General features: G+C 45.4%; 1 gene segment (V, D, J or C); it reads right to left on the bottom strand.

The window, feature by feature from the left end:
- Positions 1-523: 523 nt before the first annotated feature.
- On the bottom strand, positions 524-13,408 carry LOC140472109 (Ig kappa chain V region Mem5-like). The segment is given in 4 exon segments: positions 524-1,366; positions 12,339-12,371; positions 12,857-13,156; positions 13,342-13,408. Coding segments are annotated over 4 exon segments (711 nt in total).
- Between the last annotated feature and the right edge of the window lie 1,263 nt (positions 13,409-14,671).

The following is a 14,671-nucleotide window of genomic DNA, read 5'->3' on the forward strand; positions in this document are numbered from 1 at the left end:
GCTGCACTCAGTCATACACACACTCTGTGAGACAGGCAGCACTGAGTAACACACTCACACTCCATGCTGCGGACAGGTGTCTCACTGAATGTGGGTGTGTTACTGAGCGCTGTCTGTGGTGTGTCTCTGAGGAACACACCCACACTCAGAGAGACATCTAAAGGCAGAATTCGGTTAAACACTCACACTCAGAGAGAGCACACAGCCAACAATGTCTGTGATTGGCCGAAGATTATTTCAGGGGCTATCCGACATGCAGCAGAGAATGCACAGTGCGATCCCATCAGCTGGGCATGGACCAACAAAGTGAAGAGGGAATACATCAGATTGTACTTATTTATTCCTAACAATTTTCTCTTTTTTTGGAATCTACATAAATTCCTGACCAAAGGGATCATTTGAAAATGATTGATGATTGTAATTGATTGACAGGCCAAGTAACCAATTGTGACCATGACCTGCTGAAATTCAGCCAATCAACTGGGGTGGAAGTCAGCTATTTCCAAAGCAAACAGAGACAGAGACTGATTCTTCACCTTTATTCCCTTTTCCACATTCACATTGACAGAAAAAAGAAACTGGAATTAATAGCCCAGACAGAGGAAGCTGCTCAAATTCACAGCCACAATGCAGCTTGAGGAAAAAACTTGGAGAGACTTTCTCAATAACATGAGAATCCTGTCCCTTTAAACAGTGATAAAACCTTAAATTGGAACTGGAGGCTGAGCAGGAAAGAGATCTGGTTTACTGAAGCAGAGACTTCTGAGGTTCACATTGGCTTGTCCAGCTGTCATCACAAGGCAATCCTGTCCCCATCAAACACTCCCAGGACAAGGACAGTATGAGGTTTGACACAGTGTAAAGCTCTCCTGCCGCTCCCCCAATGACCTGCTTTAACTTCCAAACCTCAGAGGTTTCTCTGAGCAATCCTGAGAAGGAAGTGAGTTGAAATTCAGATCTGACAATGACCTTTGTCCTGCCAGCTCAGCCCTGTTCTATTTAAAGTTGTGTCTCCTCTGTGGACTGTCTCAAACACTCTACACACATTCTGATCTCCTGATACTCTTGCTGAGGGGAGAGGGGAGAGTCACGTGGGTGAGGGCACAGGAGAAGCGAGCGTTGGACTCCCAGTCAGACCCAGAGAGGGTCAGCAGGCTGCTGACACTGTAGGTGCTGTCCGCAGCTCTCAGGTAGTTGCTGGTCTGAACCCCGTCCGAAATGACTGCACCATCCTTCTTCCACTGCACCTCCAGCTCATCAGGATAGAAGTGATTGGCAAGGCAGACCAGGGTGGCAGTGCCCTTGGCATTGACCTGCTCCGGGGAGGGAGGCAGCAGGGTCAGCTTGGGCTGAGAGTTGTCACGGCCTGAAAGACAAGAGAAACAATCTTAATCCCTACCACTGGAAGGGAATTCAACCCTTCACTGTCGATACAATCATTTGAATATTTGTAGTCAATACAGAATAAACCCAACAAACGACCAGGCATTGTTCAAATTGCTTCGTGGGATGTGAGTGTCACTGGCAGGGCCAGAATTTATTACCCATCCCTAATTGCTCCAGAGAAAGTGATGGTGAAGCAGCAGAGAGAGAAGGGACAGTTTTGGACCATTGTTTATAAAATGAATGTGGGCAGCTGGAAGGGCTGTCAATGGGGGAGCATTTTCGTGACAGTGCTCAGATTGAGAGTAGGAATGCAAATGGAGAACCATGGAGCAAGTGTAAAAGTTTTCATTTTACTCAACTGTGTGGTGTTTTGGTAAAAGTGGATCGGAACAAGCGGCATTGTGGGAAATCAGTGTCAAGACAATGGGAGCCCTCGAAGGACGAGACAGAGATTGTTCAGATTCTGTTCCCACAATGAGTAAGGGTGGGACTTTCAGATCTAGACCAAATGAACAAGAGGATTGGGGGTCATGTGCTGACATGGATTGGGAACTGGTTGGTCGACAGGACAGGAAGAACGAGTCTTTTTCTGAATGACAGGTAATTACAACTTACGGTGCCACAGGGGTCAGTCTTTGGTACTCAGTTATTCATAAATTATAATAATACAATCATCGAGTCAGAGAGGCCCAAAAGGCCCATCAGCCCATTGTGTCCATACTGGTCATAAAACAACAACCTAATATTTCTCATCCATTTTACTCGCATCAGGGAATGAGATGCAGTCTGTGTTCAATAAAGAATTAGATATCGTTCTTCGGATTAAAGGGATCAAAGGATTTGGGGAGAAATCAGGAACAGGGGACAGTGTTGGATGATCAGCCATGATCATATTGAATGGTGGAGCATGTTTGGGGGCCGAATAGCCTACTGCTGCTCCTAGTTTGGATGTTTCTATCTCTTTCTCAGATAATGAAGGAATGTCTCTTGTCAATTTGAAGCTGCAAGTCAAATGTTTGTGGAGGTGGAAGATGTGGCCATGGTGATTAATGCAGGTCGGTAAGGTGGTAAGAAGACACATGGGATAAACTGTTCTTCATTTTCCCTTGATGGAATGAGGGCATTGCTGGATCAGCAGCATTTATTGCCCATCGTTAATCACCCAGAGGGCAGTTTAGAGTCAACCACATCGCTGTGGGTCTGAGGTCACATGGGAAGGATGGCAGTTTCCTTCCCTGAAGGACATTAGGGAATCAGATGGCATTTTCGTGAAAATCAACGATGGTTTCATGGTCGTCATTAGACTCTTTATTCCAGATTTTTTTTTGATTGAATTTGAATGCCACCATCTGCTGGATTCTAACCCTGGTCCCCAGAACATTATCTGGATCTCTGGATTAACAGTTCAGCAATAACACCATAAGACCATCACCTCCCTTACCTCATTATTGGTTGACAGCGAAAGCAAGACGTTCGTTTATTCTGCAACTGGATAAAACCCCAATTAGAGCACAGTGAGGGAACAGTGTATGGTTCTGGTCACCACATTACAGGAAGGATGGGATTCCATTAGAGATGTGGACAGATGAGGAGTTTGTCTGGAATGGGGACTTTGAGCTTTGAGGAATGATTGGTTTGGCTGGAAGTGTTTTCTTTGGAACAGAGGTAGCTGAGGGGAGATTTGATTGTGGTGTGTAAAATGATGTGGGGCCTGGACAGAGTGGGTGGGAAGGACTGATTTCCACCAGCACAGAGGGCAATAACCATGGGGAGAGATTGAAATCAGTTGGGGGCAGGGTTAGAGGGGAGTTGAGGGCATTTGCTTTCACCCAGAGGCTGGTGGGATGTGGGACTCACTGTCCGAAAAGGTGGGAGAGGCAGAAACACTCATCACATTGAGAAAAAGCTTGGATATTCACTTCAAACAGTGAAACCTCCAGAGTTATGGATCAAGAGCTGGAAAGTGGGATGGAGCTCGATATCTCTTTAAGAAACCTCCGGTCACCCAGAGATCAGGAGACATGTATCCGAGAACATTGAGGCAGAATCGGATCCACACACTTGTGGAAAGAGTTACATTGGGGTGTCTGTGTAGAAGTTTCTAGATTACATTTCAAACCGTACTGCACACAGCTGGGCTGAGGTCAAGGGTGAGACTGCAAAGAGTCTCAGTGTCCTTTGGGTCACTGCTCCTAATGACCCCATGCCCCCGGAAGGTGAGAGTGCACAGACAATGGGTGAATGTCCGGATCAGGAGACTTCACTCTTAAAGAAAGACTTGCATTTGTGTAGCGCCTGTCGCAACTCAAGATGTCCCAATGGATCTTTCCAGCAGACTGTGCAGAGCAAGATCCCAAACACAGTATGATAAATAGCAGAGAAATAGATTTTTTGTGATTTTGATGGGGGGATAAATATTGATCAGGGACACCGGGGATTCTGCCTGCTCTTCATCCAACAGTGCCATGGAATGGCATCTTTCACAACTGAAAGACTCCCAGTTCATCCAAAAAAAAGAAGAATAGTTCACTGAAAGTGAAGTTGCAGGTCGGTGGGCGGGGGTGGGGGGGGGGGGGGGCGAGGGGGAGTTGGGGGTGTCGTGACAAAGTCATTTGGTTTACTTTCCTTTATTGGTCAGTGCATTGAGTATTGGAGTTGGGAGCTGTTGCGGCTGTACAGGACGTTGGTTTGGGCACTTTTGGAATACTGTGTGCAATTCTGGTCCCCCTGCTGTAGGGAAAATGTTGTGAATCTTAAAATGATTCAGAAAAGATTTACAAGGATGCTGCCAAGGTTGGAGGGTTTGAGCTATTGGGAGAGGCTGAATATGCTGAGGCTGTTTTCCCTGGATCTTTGCAGGTTGATGGGTGACCGTATAGAGGTTTATAAAATCATGAGCGGCATAGATAAGGTGAACAGAGAAGATATTTTCTCCAGAGTGGGGGAGTCCAGAACTGGAGGGCAGAGGGTGAAGGTGACGGGGAAAGATTTCAAAGGGACCAAAGGGGCAACGTTTTCATTCAGAGGGTGTTAAATGTATGGAATGAGCTGCCAGAAGAAGTGGTGAAGGCTGGTACAAGTACAACATTTAAAAGGCATGCATATGTAAATAGGAAGAGTTTAGAGGGATATGGGCATCAATCCAGCCCTTAACATTTCAGGCTCTTCCAAAGATATTTACAGACAGTTTTGTTTGACAAGCAGTCACAGTTGCAATGTCAGGAACGTGGCAGCCAGTTTCTACACAGCAAGATCCAACTAGAAGCAATGAGATCAAAGAGCATTAATGATGTTGGATTATGATAAATATTGGCCTGATTAGATTCCCTACAGTGTGGAAATAGTAGTTCAGCCTGACAAGTCCACATCAACCCTCCGAACAGCAGCCCAATGAGAAACTTTCCGTACATTTATTCCTGACTATTTCACCAAACACTGTAGGGAATTTAGAACGGCCAACTCATCTGACCCGCACATCTTTGGACAGTGGGAGGAAACCAGAGCACCTGGGGGGAACCCACACAGCCACAGGGAGAATGTGCAAACACCACACACACAGTTTCCCAAGGCAGGAATTAAACCCGATCCTTGGTGCTGTGAGGTAGCAGTACTACCTCTGAGCCACCATGCCTGAAGTCAACACAACGATAAAGTAATTTGGTTCACTTGGATGGAAAATGAGAAAACAGAAGGTGAAGGAGAAGGTACGATTGATGGTTAGCGATGGGATTGATTGTTACCAGAAAATAAAAGATAGGGATGGATTTTTTCAATATCAAAGGAACTAAAGAAGTGCAGGGAAAATCAATAACAGAACAAACTTAAAGGGTTTGTATCTAAATGCACGAAGCATTCAGAGTAAGGTAGACAAAGTGACGCCAAAAAATCCAGGTAAATTGAGTGTCCAAGGAATTTAAACTAGTTAAAGTGGGGAAGGGCTCAGGAGAGGTTATTCAAGATTCAAGAAGATGTACGAGGACAGAGAGTACAGAAAGGAACAAGAGTCGAACATCAAGCCCAGCAGATAAGAGGACAATGATGGGAATGAGGGCAGTCAATGCAGGACTGAGGGTGTTGTACTTAAATACACACAGTATACACAATGCGCTCGTAGTGCAGATTGAAACTGGCAGGTAGGATGTTGTGGGTATCACAGAGACATAGCTGTAAGGGGATCCCGGCTGGGAACTAAATATCCAAGGATACATGTCCTATCAAAAGCTCAGTCAGATGGTCATAGGGGGAAGAGTTGCCTTGTTAGTGTGAAATAAAATTCAATCAATAGCAAGAAGTGATCGACAGTCAGAAGGTGTAGAATCTGTGGGAATATTTGAGGAACCGCAATAAAGAATCTGATGCAGGTTATGTTCAGTTCTCCAAGCCATAATCAGGGTGTGGGGAATAAAATCAATCAGGACACAGAAAAGACATAAACTAAATGTCAGGGTAGACCTCAATGGATAGATGGACTAGGTAGTGCGTCTAAAGAAAAGGATTTCAAGGAATATCCAAGAGATGGTTTTTGGAGCAGCTTGTGGTTGAGCCACTATGCAACAGGCAGGTTTGGATTTAGTGATCTCTAATGAGGCAAACCTGATTAGTGAGTTTAAGGTGAAAGTATCCCTGTGGATAAGGGACCATAATATGATGGAATTCCACCTGTAGCTTGAGAGGGAGAAGCTACAATCAGATGAAACTGTATTTTAGTTGAGTAAAGGGAACTACAAAGACATGAGGAAGGAGCTGGCCAGGGTTGATTGGAAGGGGAGCCGAGCAGGTAAGATGATGGGGCAGCAAACCGCAGAGTTTCTGGGAGTAATTCAGGAAGTAGAGTAGGAATTCATCCCAAAAAAGAAGGAAAAACATACTCAGGGGAGGACAAGGCAATCACGGCTGATAAGGGAGGTCTAGGACAGCATAAAAACAAAAGAAAAGGCATCCAATGTGCTGGAGAACAGTGGGAAGTCAGAGAATTAGGAAGTCTTTAGAAACCTACAGAGGATAACGAAAAAAGCATTAAGGGTGGAGAAGGTGAAATGTGGGGGCATGCTCGCCAGTAATACAAAAGAAGATTGCAAGAGTTTTAGCAGATATATAAAAAGGAAGAGGGAGGCAAAAATAGACATTGGATCACTGGAAAGTGAGGTTGGAGAAAGAATAGCAGGAAATGATGGAATAGCCAAGGAATTGAATCGGTACTTTGCATCAGTCTGCACCATGAATAACACCAGTAGCATTCCAATACTTCAAGACTGTCAAGGGCAGAGGGGAGTGTAGTGTCCATTACTAAGGAGGAGGTACTGGGGAAGCTGAAAGGTCTGAATATGATAATTCACCCAGTCTGGATGAACTACACCCGTGTGTTCTGAAGGAGATCACTGAGGAGAGTGTGGAGGCATTGGTGATGATCTTTAAGGATTCAATGGAGTCAGGGTGTGGAGGTGGAGATTTGGTGGGGGTAAGGGATTAAAAAAATGGCTCACATACCAACCCTGCTTAAGAAGGGAGGGAGGTAGAAGATGGGACATTATAGGCCAGTTAGCCTGGACTCAGCTTTTGGTAAGATTTTAGAATTCAATTGAGGGATGAAATTGCAGAGGACTTGGAAGTGCAATGTTAAAATAAGGCTGAGACAACACGGTTTCATCAAGGGGAGGTCATGCCTGGCAAATCTGTTAGAATTCTTTGAGGAGGCACTGAGCCAGTCAGACAAAGGAGAGTCCGAGGAAGTAATGTATTTGGATTTTCAGAAGGTATTTGACGTAAGATAAGCACCCATAGTGTTAGGGGCAATATACTGGCATGGACTGAGGACTGGGACTGGCAGGTTGGTATAAAGCAGAGAGTGAGGAAAGATGGCAGCTGTTGACGAGTAGAGTTCTGCAGGTGTCAATGTTGGGACCATAACTATTCACGTTATACATGAACAATCTGGATGAAGGAAGTGAAGACATTGTTGCTAAGTTTGCAGGTGACATGAGATAGGTGGAGGGACAGGTAGTGTTGAGGAAGTGGCAAGGCTGAAAAAGGTCCTGGAGAGGCTCGGAGAGTGGGCAATGAAGTGACAGATAGAATACAAGAAGGAATGCAAAGACTGTTTGCTAAATGAGGAAAGCCTTTGGAAATCTAAAGCAGAAACCTCATTCAGGTTTCCCTTCAGGTGAACAGGCAGGTCCAGTTTGTGCTTGGGAAGGTAAATGAAATGTTCGCATTCATTTCAATAGGGCTAGAATACAAGGGCAGAGATGTACTGCTGAGGCTGTGTAAGGCTCTGGTCAGACTGAATTTGGAATATTGTGAGCAGATTTGGGACCCATATTCTAAGAAACAATGTGCTGGCATTGGAGGGATTTACAAGAATGATAATGGGGATGAAGGGCTTGTCATTTAAGGCATGGTTGAGGACTCTGGGTCTGTACTCGATGGAGTTTAGAAGGATGAGGAGGAATCTTATTGAAATTTACAGAATTCTGACAGGCCTGGATAAAGTGGATGCAGAGAAGATGTTTCCAAAAACAGGAGACACTCAGTAACCAAGGCACAGCCTCAGAATGAAGGGCCGACCCATTAGAGCTGTGATGAGGAGGAATTTCTTCAGCCAGAGGGTGGTGAATCTGTGGAACTCATTGCTACAGAGGGCAGTGGAGGCCAAGTCACTGAGTGTATTAAAGACAGAGATAGATAGGTTCGTGATTGTTAAGGGGATGGAAAGTTCCTGTGGAGCAGGCAGGAGAATGGGGGTGAGAATCAAATCTGCAAGGATCAAATGGCAGAGCAGATTCAATGGGTGAATGAGTGATTTCTGCTCCTATTTCTTAAAGTCTTCTGGAGAGTTTCCCCAAAACGCTGGAACACTGAACCCACTGGACTGTGAGCCCTGCTGTAGCTGTTTGTCATCAGAACATTGTCAACAGATAACCAAAGAGTGGAGAGAGTGTGCATTTAGATGGGAACTTCAGAATGCTTCCCAGCTCCTGGAATACCACGAGAGCAGGAGGTGTGGTCAGTGACAGCATTTGGAGCTCCGGGTTTCGGAGCTTGAGCAGCAGCTGGTGTCAGTGCGGAGCGTCCGTGAAGCTGAGAGCTCCGTGGAGAGCACGTTTCTAGATGTGGTCACTCTGCAGCTTCAGAGTATGCAGGGAGAGAGGGAATGGGGGAGCAGCAGACAGTCCAAAAGAACCAGGCAGCTAGTACAGGAATCCCCAGAGTGCCTCCCACTCTCCAACTAGGATTCAGTTCAAAATCCTGATGAGAATGATCGTTCATCTGGGGAGTGCAGCCAGAGACATGTCCCTGGCCCCACGGTGGGGGGCTCAGCTGTACAGGAGGGGACAAGGAAGACTGGAAGAGCGATACTGAGAGGATATTCGAGAGTGAGGACAATCAATAGGTGTTTCTACAGCTGCAGATGGGAATCCAGGATGGTGTGTTGTCTCCCTGGTGCCAAGGTCAAGGATGTCACTGAGCGGCTGCAGAGCACCCTGAGGGGAGAGGGGGAACAGGCAGCAGTCGTAGACCGCATTGGTCCCAGTGATGGATGGAGAAAAAGGAACATCGTCCTGCAGTCAGAAGTTCGGGAGCTCTGGAGGGAATAAGCAGCAGGAACTCAAAATGAGGAATCAGGAGGTGAACACAGGTGACTGTGAGGCTGGAAAGAGGATCCCTGAGGGAGTGCATTAGATTCTTGTGAGGTGGTTTACTCGTGCTATTAGAGAGGGTTTAAACTAACTTGGCAGTGCTGTGGGAGCCAGGAGGGAATGTCAGAGAGGAACACAAAGGAACACAGAATCCTCAGTGCAGTCAATAAGTCACCTCCCAGTGGGAAGGATGTGGAGGAATACAAATGCATGAATTTACAGAGACCTGCAAATATGATAGACTTGTTATAAATGGGCGGGAGGTCTTTAGTTTCTGAATATAGACTGGGATATTCAGGTGAATTTTCAGGTGGCATCAGTGGCGCAGTGATGCCTCAGGTGGGGCAGCACGGTGGCTCAGTGGTTGGTACTGCAGCCTCACAGTGCTAGGGTCACAGGTTCGATTCCAGCCTTGGATGACTGTCTGTGTGGAGTTTGCACATTCTCCCTGTGTCTGCGTGTGTTTCCTTCGGGTGTTCTGGTTTCCTCCCATTGTCCAAAGATGTGCAGGTCAGGTGAATTAGCCATGCTAAATTGCCCATAGTGTTAGATGCATTACTGACAGGGAAATGGATCTGGGTGGGTTACTCTTCGGAGGATCGGTGTGGACTTGTTGGGCCAAAGGGCCTGTTTCCACACTGTAGAGACTCTAATCTAATGATTGGCAGCGAAGAAGGCTGTCTAAGAATACAATGGAATCTTGAGCAACTGGGCCAGTGGGCTGAGGAATGGCAGATGGAGTTCAATTCAGATAAATGTGAGTGCTGTATTTTGGTAAGACACAAGAGATGGGTGAGATCCCAAAAAAATATTTCAGGTCAGCATTTATTGCGGAGAAAGCGAGGGGATTTGGAAAAATAGTGATGTCTTGAAAAGAGATCACACACAAAAGAGGAGACGCTCAAGATCTGAAAACTCACAAAGGTAGGAGATAAACCGTAGGACCTGATCATGTGTATCCCAGAGCATTGTGGGAAACTAGGGAAGAGACTGCTGGGCTCCTTGCTGAGAAATGTGTATCACTGACAATCATGGGTAAGGTGCTGGAGAACCAGAGAGGTTGGCTAATGTTATGCCATTATTTAAGAAAGACTGTAAGGAAAAGCCAGGGGAACCATAGACCAGTGAGCCTGATGTCAGTGCTGGGTAAGATGTTGGAGTGGATTCTGTGGGATAGGATTTACATTCTTTGGATAATCTATGTGGTTTTATGCATAGGAAATCATGTCTCCTGAATTTGATTGAGGAGGTGACAACGAAGATTGATGAAGACAGAACAGTAGAAATAGTCTATATGGACTTCAGTAAAGTTTTTGACAAGGTTCCACATGATAGACTGGTTAGTAAGGTTAGACCACATGGGATCCAGGGGGAGTGAGCCGTTGGGATAAAAAAAATTAGATTGAAGAGAGGACACAGAGAGTGGTGGTAAAAGGTTGCTTTTCAGACTGGAGATCTGTGAATAGCTGTGTGCCACTAACATTGGTGCTGGGTTCACTACTTTTATCATTTAAAGATATGATTTGGATGTGAATATAGGAGTTACAGTAAATTTATAGATGATATCAAAATTGGTGAGATAGTGGATAGTAAAGAAATTCATCTCAGGGTACAGCGGGACCTTTATCAGATGGGGAAATGGGCAGAGGTGTGCCAAATGGAGTTCAGTTTAGATAACTGTAGGATGTTGCATTTTGGAAAGGCAACCCAGGGCAGAACTGATACAGTGGTAGGGCCCTGTGGGGTGTTGCTGAACAAAGAAACCTCAGAGTGAAGATGCAAGTGCGTTATTACTTGAAAGTGTGGTCACAGGTAGACAGGGTGAAGAAGAAGTTGTTGAGTACACTTGCCTTTATTGATCACTGCTTTGAGTATAGGAGTTGGAACATCATGTTGCAGCCATACAGGAGATTAGTGAGGCCACTTTGGAAATAGTGTGAACAATCATGATCACCTCGCAAGAGTAAGGATGCTGTTAAACTTAAAAAGCTGCAGAAAATACTTACAAGAACATGGCCAGGAATTGGAGGGTTTGAGCTATAGGGAAAGGCTGAAGAAACTGGGCCTATTTTTCATGCAGCATCGATGGCCTAGGGGTGACCTTATAGATGTTTATACAATCATGATGGGAACATGAATAGTAAGGGTTTTGAGGGATGGAAGCCAAATGCTGGTTAATACGATGAGGTCAGTCTAGGATATCTGGTTATCATGGACAAGTTGAACTGAAAGGTCTGTTGACTCCATGACTATGAGAGGCTGGAAAAGTTGAGACTTTTTATTCTGACGCTTAAGAGTATGAGAAGTGAACTTATAGATGTTTATAAAATCATGAGGGCCATAGAAAATGTGAATAATTCGGGAAGAAGGTGAAGTTTTGTAGAAATGGCAAAAAAATTCCTGAAAATCAATCCAGGGATGAGGAACATCAGTTATACAGATTGATTGGAGAATTTGGGACTGTCTTCTTCGGAGAAGGTTGAGAGGAGATTTGTTTGAGGAATTAAAACCATGAGGGGCCTGGACAGAGTAAATAGGGAGAAAATGTTTCCAATTGAGAAAGGATTGAGACCAAGAGACCACAGACTGAAAGTAATTAGTGAAAGTAGCAAAAGTGAGATGGGGAACAACATGTTCAGCCAGTGAGTTGGTTAAGGTGTGGAATGCACTGCCTGAGAGTGTGGTGGAGGCAGCTTCAATTGAAACATTCCGAAGGGAATGAGACTGTTATTTGAAAAGGAACAATGTGCAGGGTGACAGGGAGAAGGCAGGAGAATGACACTCTGTAAATTGCTCATTCAGAGAATCAGTACAGACAGGATTGGTGGAATGCCTCCTTGTGCACAGTAACAATTCTGCGATTGTGTGATTGAGCAGAGTTAAAGCTGGGGGAGGTGGGAGCTCGGTGTCTCACTGTGCTGCTGCTGGTGCTGCTGCTGCTGAGGTCAGTGAGATCAGAGACTGGGACAGGGAGCCAGAGCTCACATCAAACTCTGCTCGTGTCTGTCACACTGAGACTGACAGGAGGCTACTCACTGATTTCACTCCATGCTGCAGGAATGGGACCACAGGCTGCAAATGGACAGAGCTCCTTCACACGGTGAGTAAAACTGACTGACTTATATCTTGCTGCTTAAAGGGGGCAATGGGACAAAAGAAATACAGCTGGACACCCTGTTCGACACAGTGCTCCTCAATCAACCATTTCATTCACTGCAGCTCCCCAATAACACCTTCAACAATTCAGCAACATTATTTTAGAAAGTGTGTTTCAGTATTGACAGGGTTAATAACGGAGGATTGAGGTTTACTTACTCAGTCTGAGCTTGGTTCCTTTACCGAATGTGAACCACAGTGAGAGCTCCCAGTGCAGAGGCTGTACAAAAACCTCTACTCTCTGCTTCCCCCAATCACTCTCAACCTCTCCCTGTCTCCCAGTCTCTCGTTCACTCTCAACTACTTTCTAACCCTCTCTGTCTCTCTCTCATTCATGTGTCTTTCTGTCTCTGTCTCTCTCTGTGTCCAGCGGGTCTTGGGAGCTTTATGAAATTATTTTTCGATATTAAATCTTCACACGTGGCCATGGAGTGTAAGAGGGAAACTTGAGGCCTTCAAGTGAGTGGTGGACAGCACAGGGACTGGAGTGTGTAGTGGACAATGACAATCCCAGCATGGGGTAATTTGTTCAGTTTCATTTATATCTAATTGTGGACGTGTCATTTCAGACTGTGTGTCCATTATTATACATTTTATATAACTGATTCATGTGTCAGTGCACGAGGTGGTGCTGTGTGTCTTGAGGTTTTTGTATGGCTTTGTATCACTGTGTAGAGTGGAGCTGCTATAGTAGTGGTTCTGACAATAATAGTCAGCGACATCCTCATTCTGAACGTTGCTGATTGTCAGGGTGAAACTGGTCCCTGATCCACTGCCGGTGAATCGATCAGAGACTCCTGTGAATCGATTTGTTGCAGAATAGATCAGGAGAGAGGGTTTCTGACCTTCTCGCTGCTGGTACCAAGCAAGGTAGCTGCTAATACTTTGACTGGCCGTACAGGTGATGGTTGCGGTCTGGCCCAGTCCCACTGACAGCACTGGGGGAGACTGGGTCATGGTGAAGTCCCCATTGATACCTGAGGGGTCAGAGAGAAACACAGTGAAGTCAGAACTGTCACAGAAAGAGCCGGTCAAATGAGATATTGTCGGAGACACTGAGCATTGCTCTTGTTTCAACATTTTCCCTTCAATCACAAGTCAGTGGAATTGGAGTGAAATGGAGAGCAGCTAAAGATTCAAGTATAAGGAGAGAGATTTGTACCTGCGACACAGAATGCCAGGGGCCAGATCAGCTGGATGTGTGAAATCATGGTGTGTGCTCCTGTCTCTGTGCCTGGTTCCTGATAAACTCTCCCTTCACTGGGCTCTGCTTTATAAAGCTGCAGCCTGTGAGAGTCTGACTGGGTGTTCCTCAATATGTAAATGGCATTAGGCAGAGAGAGCCACGTCAGCACCTCACACTTCCTCTTCTCTCTCTCTCTCTCTCTCTCTCTCTCTCTCTCTCTCTCTCATCCTTCCTTTTCATACTTCCTTTCTCCCTTTTCCCTTTTTTCTCTATCTCATCTTTCTCTTGTATATATTCATGTTATTCGTTTACTTTCTCCCTCTCTTTCTATTTCCGTCTCCGTCTCCGTCCTCTCCCAATTATATAACCATTTATATCTTTCCCTTTTTCCATGTATGTTTGACACTCTGTTTATCTCCCTTTCCTTCTGTGTTGGTTGGTCTCTCTCTCTCTTTCTTATCATTCATTTTTCCCCTTCACTTATATGACTAACTATTTCCTCACTCATGCTTTCCTATACCCTCAATCTCTAATTGCCTCACTCTATCTTTGTCTGTCTCCCTCCCTCTGGTCGCTCTATAACTGATCTCTATAACAGGTGTTATTCCAGGAAAATGGAACAGTGAGTCCTGGGACAGCAATTAAATGCCTCGCCATCTCTCACTCAATCTCACAATGTACACTTGCGGCCTCTCTCTCTCTCTCTCTCTCTCTCTCTCTCTCTCTCTCTCTCTCTCTCTCTCTCTCTCTCTCATATATCTTATATCTTCTGTTTCTCTCTCAATCAGAAGTTCAATTACGTGACTAGCATTTAATAAGTCTGTACTGGTCATCAATGCTCTAGCAACATCAATCCCAGCTTGGCATTGAGGGAGAGGATCAGCCATGGTCATATTGAATAACAGAGCAGACTCACAGGGCCAATCCCTAACCCGAACCTTAAGCCTAACCCTAACCCTAACCCGAGCCCTACTCCTGCTCTCTGTTTCTATCTCTGTATGTCTGTGTAATCTCTAACCTCTGCCCCTGGATATTGATCCCTCTATTCATGGAAAAAGTTGCCTTCCTGTCCACTCTATCCCTGCCCCTCATAATCTTTTTGCCCTTCAGCAGGTTCCCTCTCAAACTTCACTGCTCCAAGAAAAACAATCCTGGCCTTTCCAATCCTTCCTCATAGCTCACACCCTCCTGGGAAATCTTTGCACCCTCTTGAGTACAGTCATATCCTTCTCATAATTTGGTGACCAGGACCTGTCTGCGTGTCTGTCTCTCTCTTTCATGGATTGCCTTTACTCTTTGTCTCATA

Source organism: Chiloscyllium punctatum, unplaced genomic scaffold (assembly GCF_047496795.1).
Source record: "Chiloscyllium punctatum isolate Juve2018m unplaced genomic scaffold, sChiPun1.3 scaffold_245, whole genome shotgun sequence".
Lineage (NCBI taxonomy): Eukaryota > Metazoa > Chordata > Chondrichthyes > Orectolobiformes > Hemiscylliidae > Chiloscyllium > Chiloscyllium punctatum.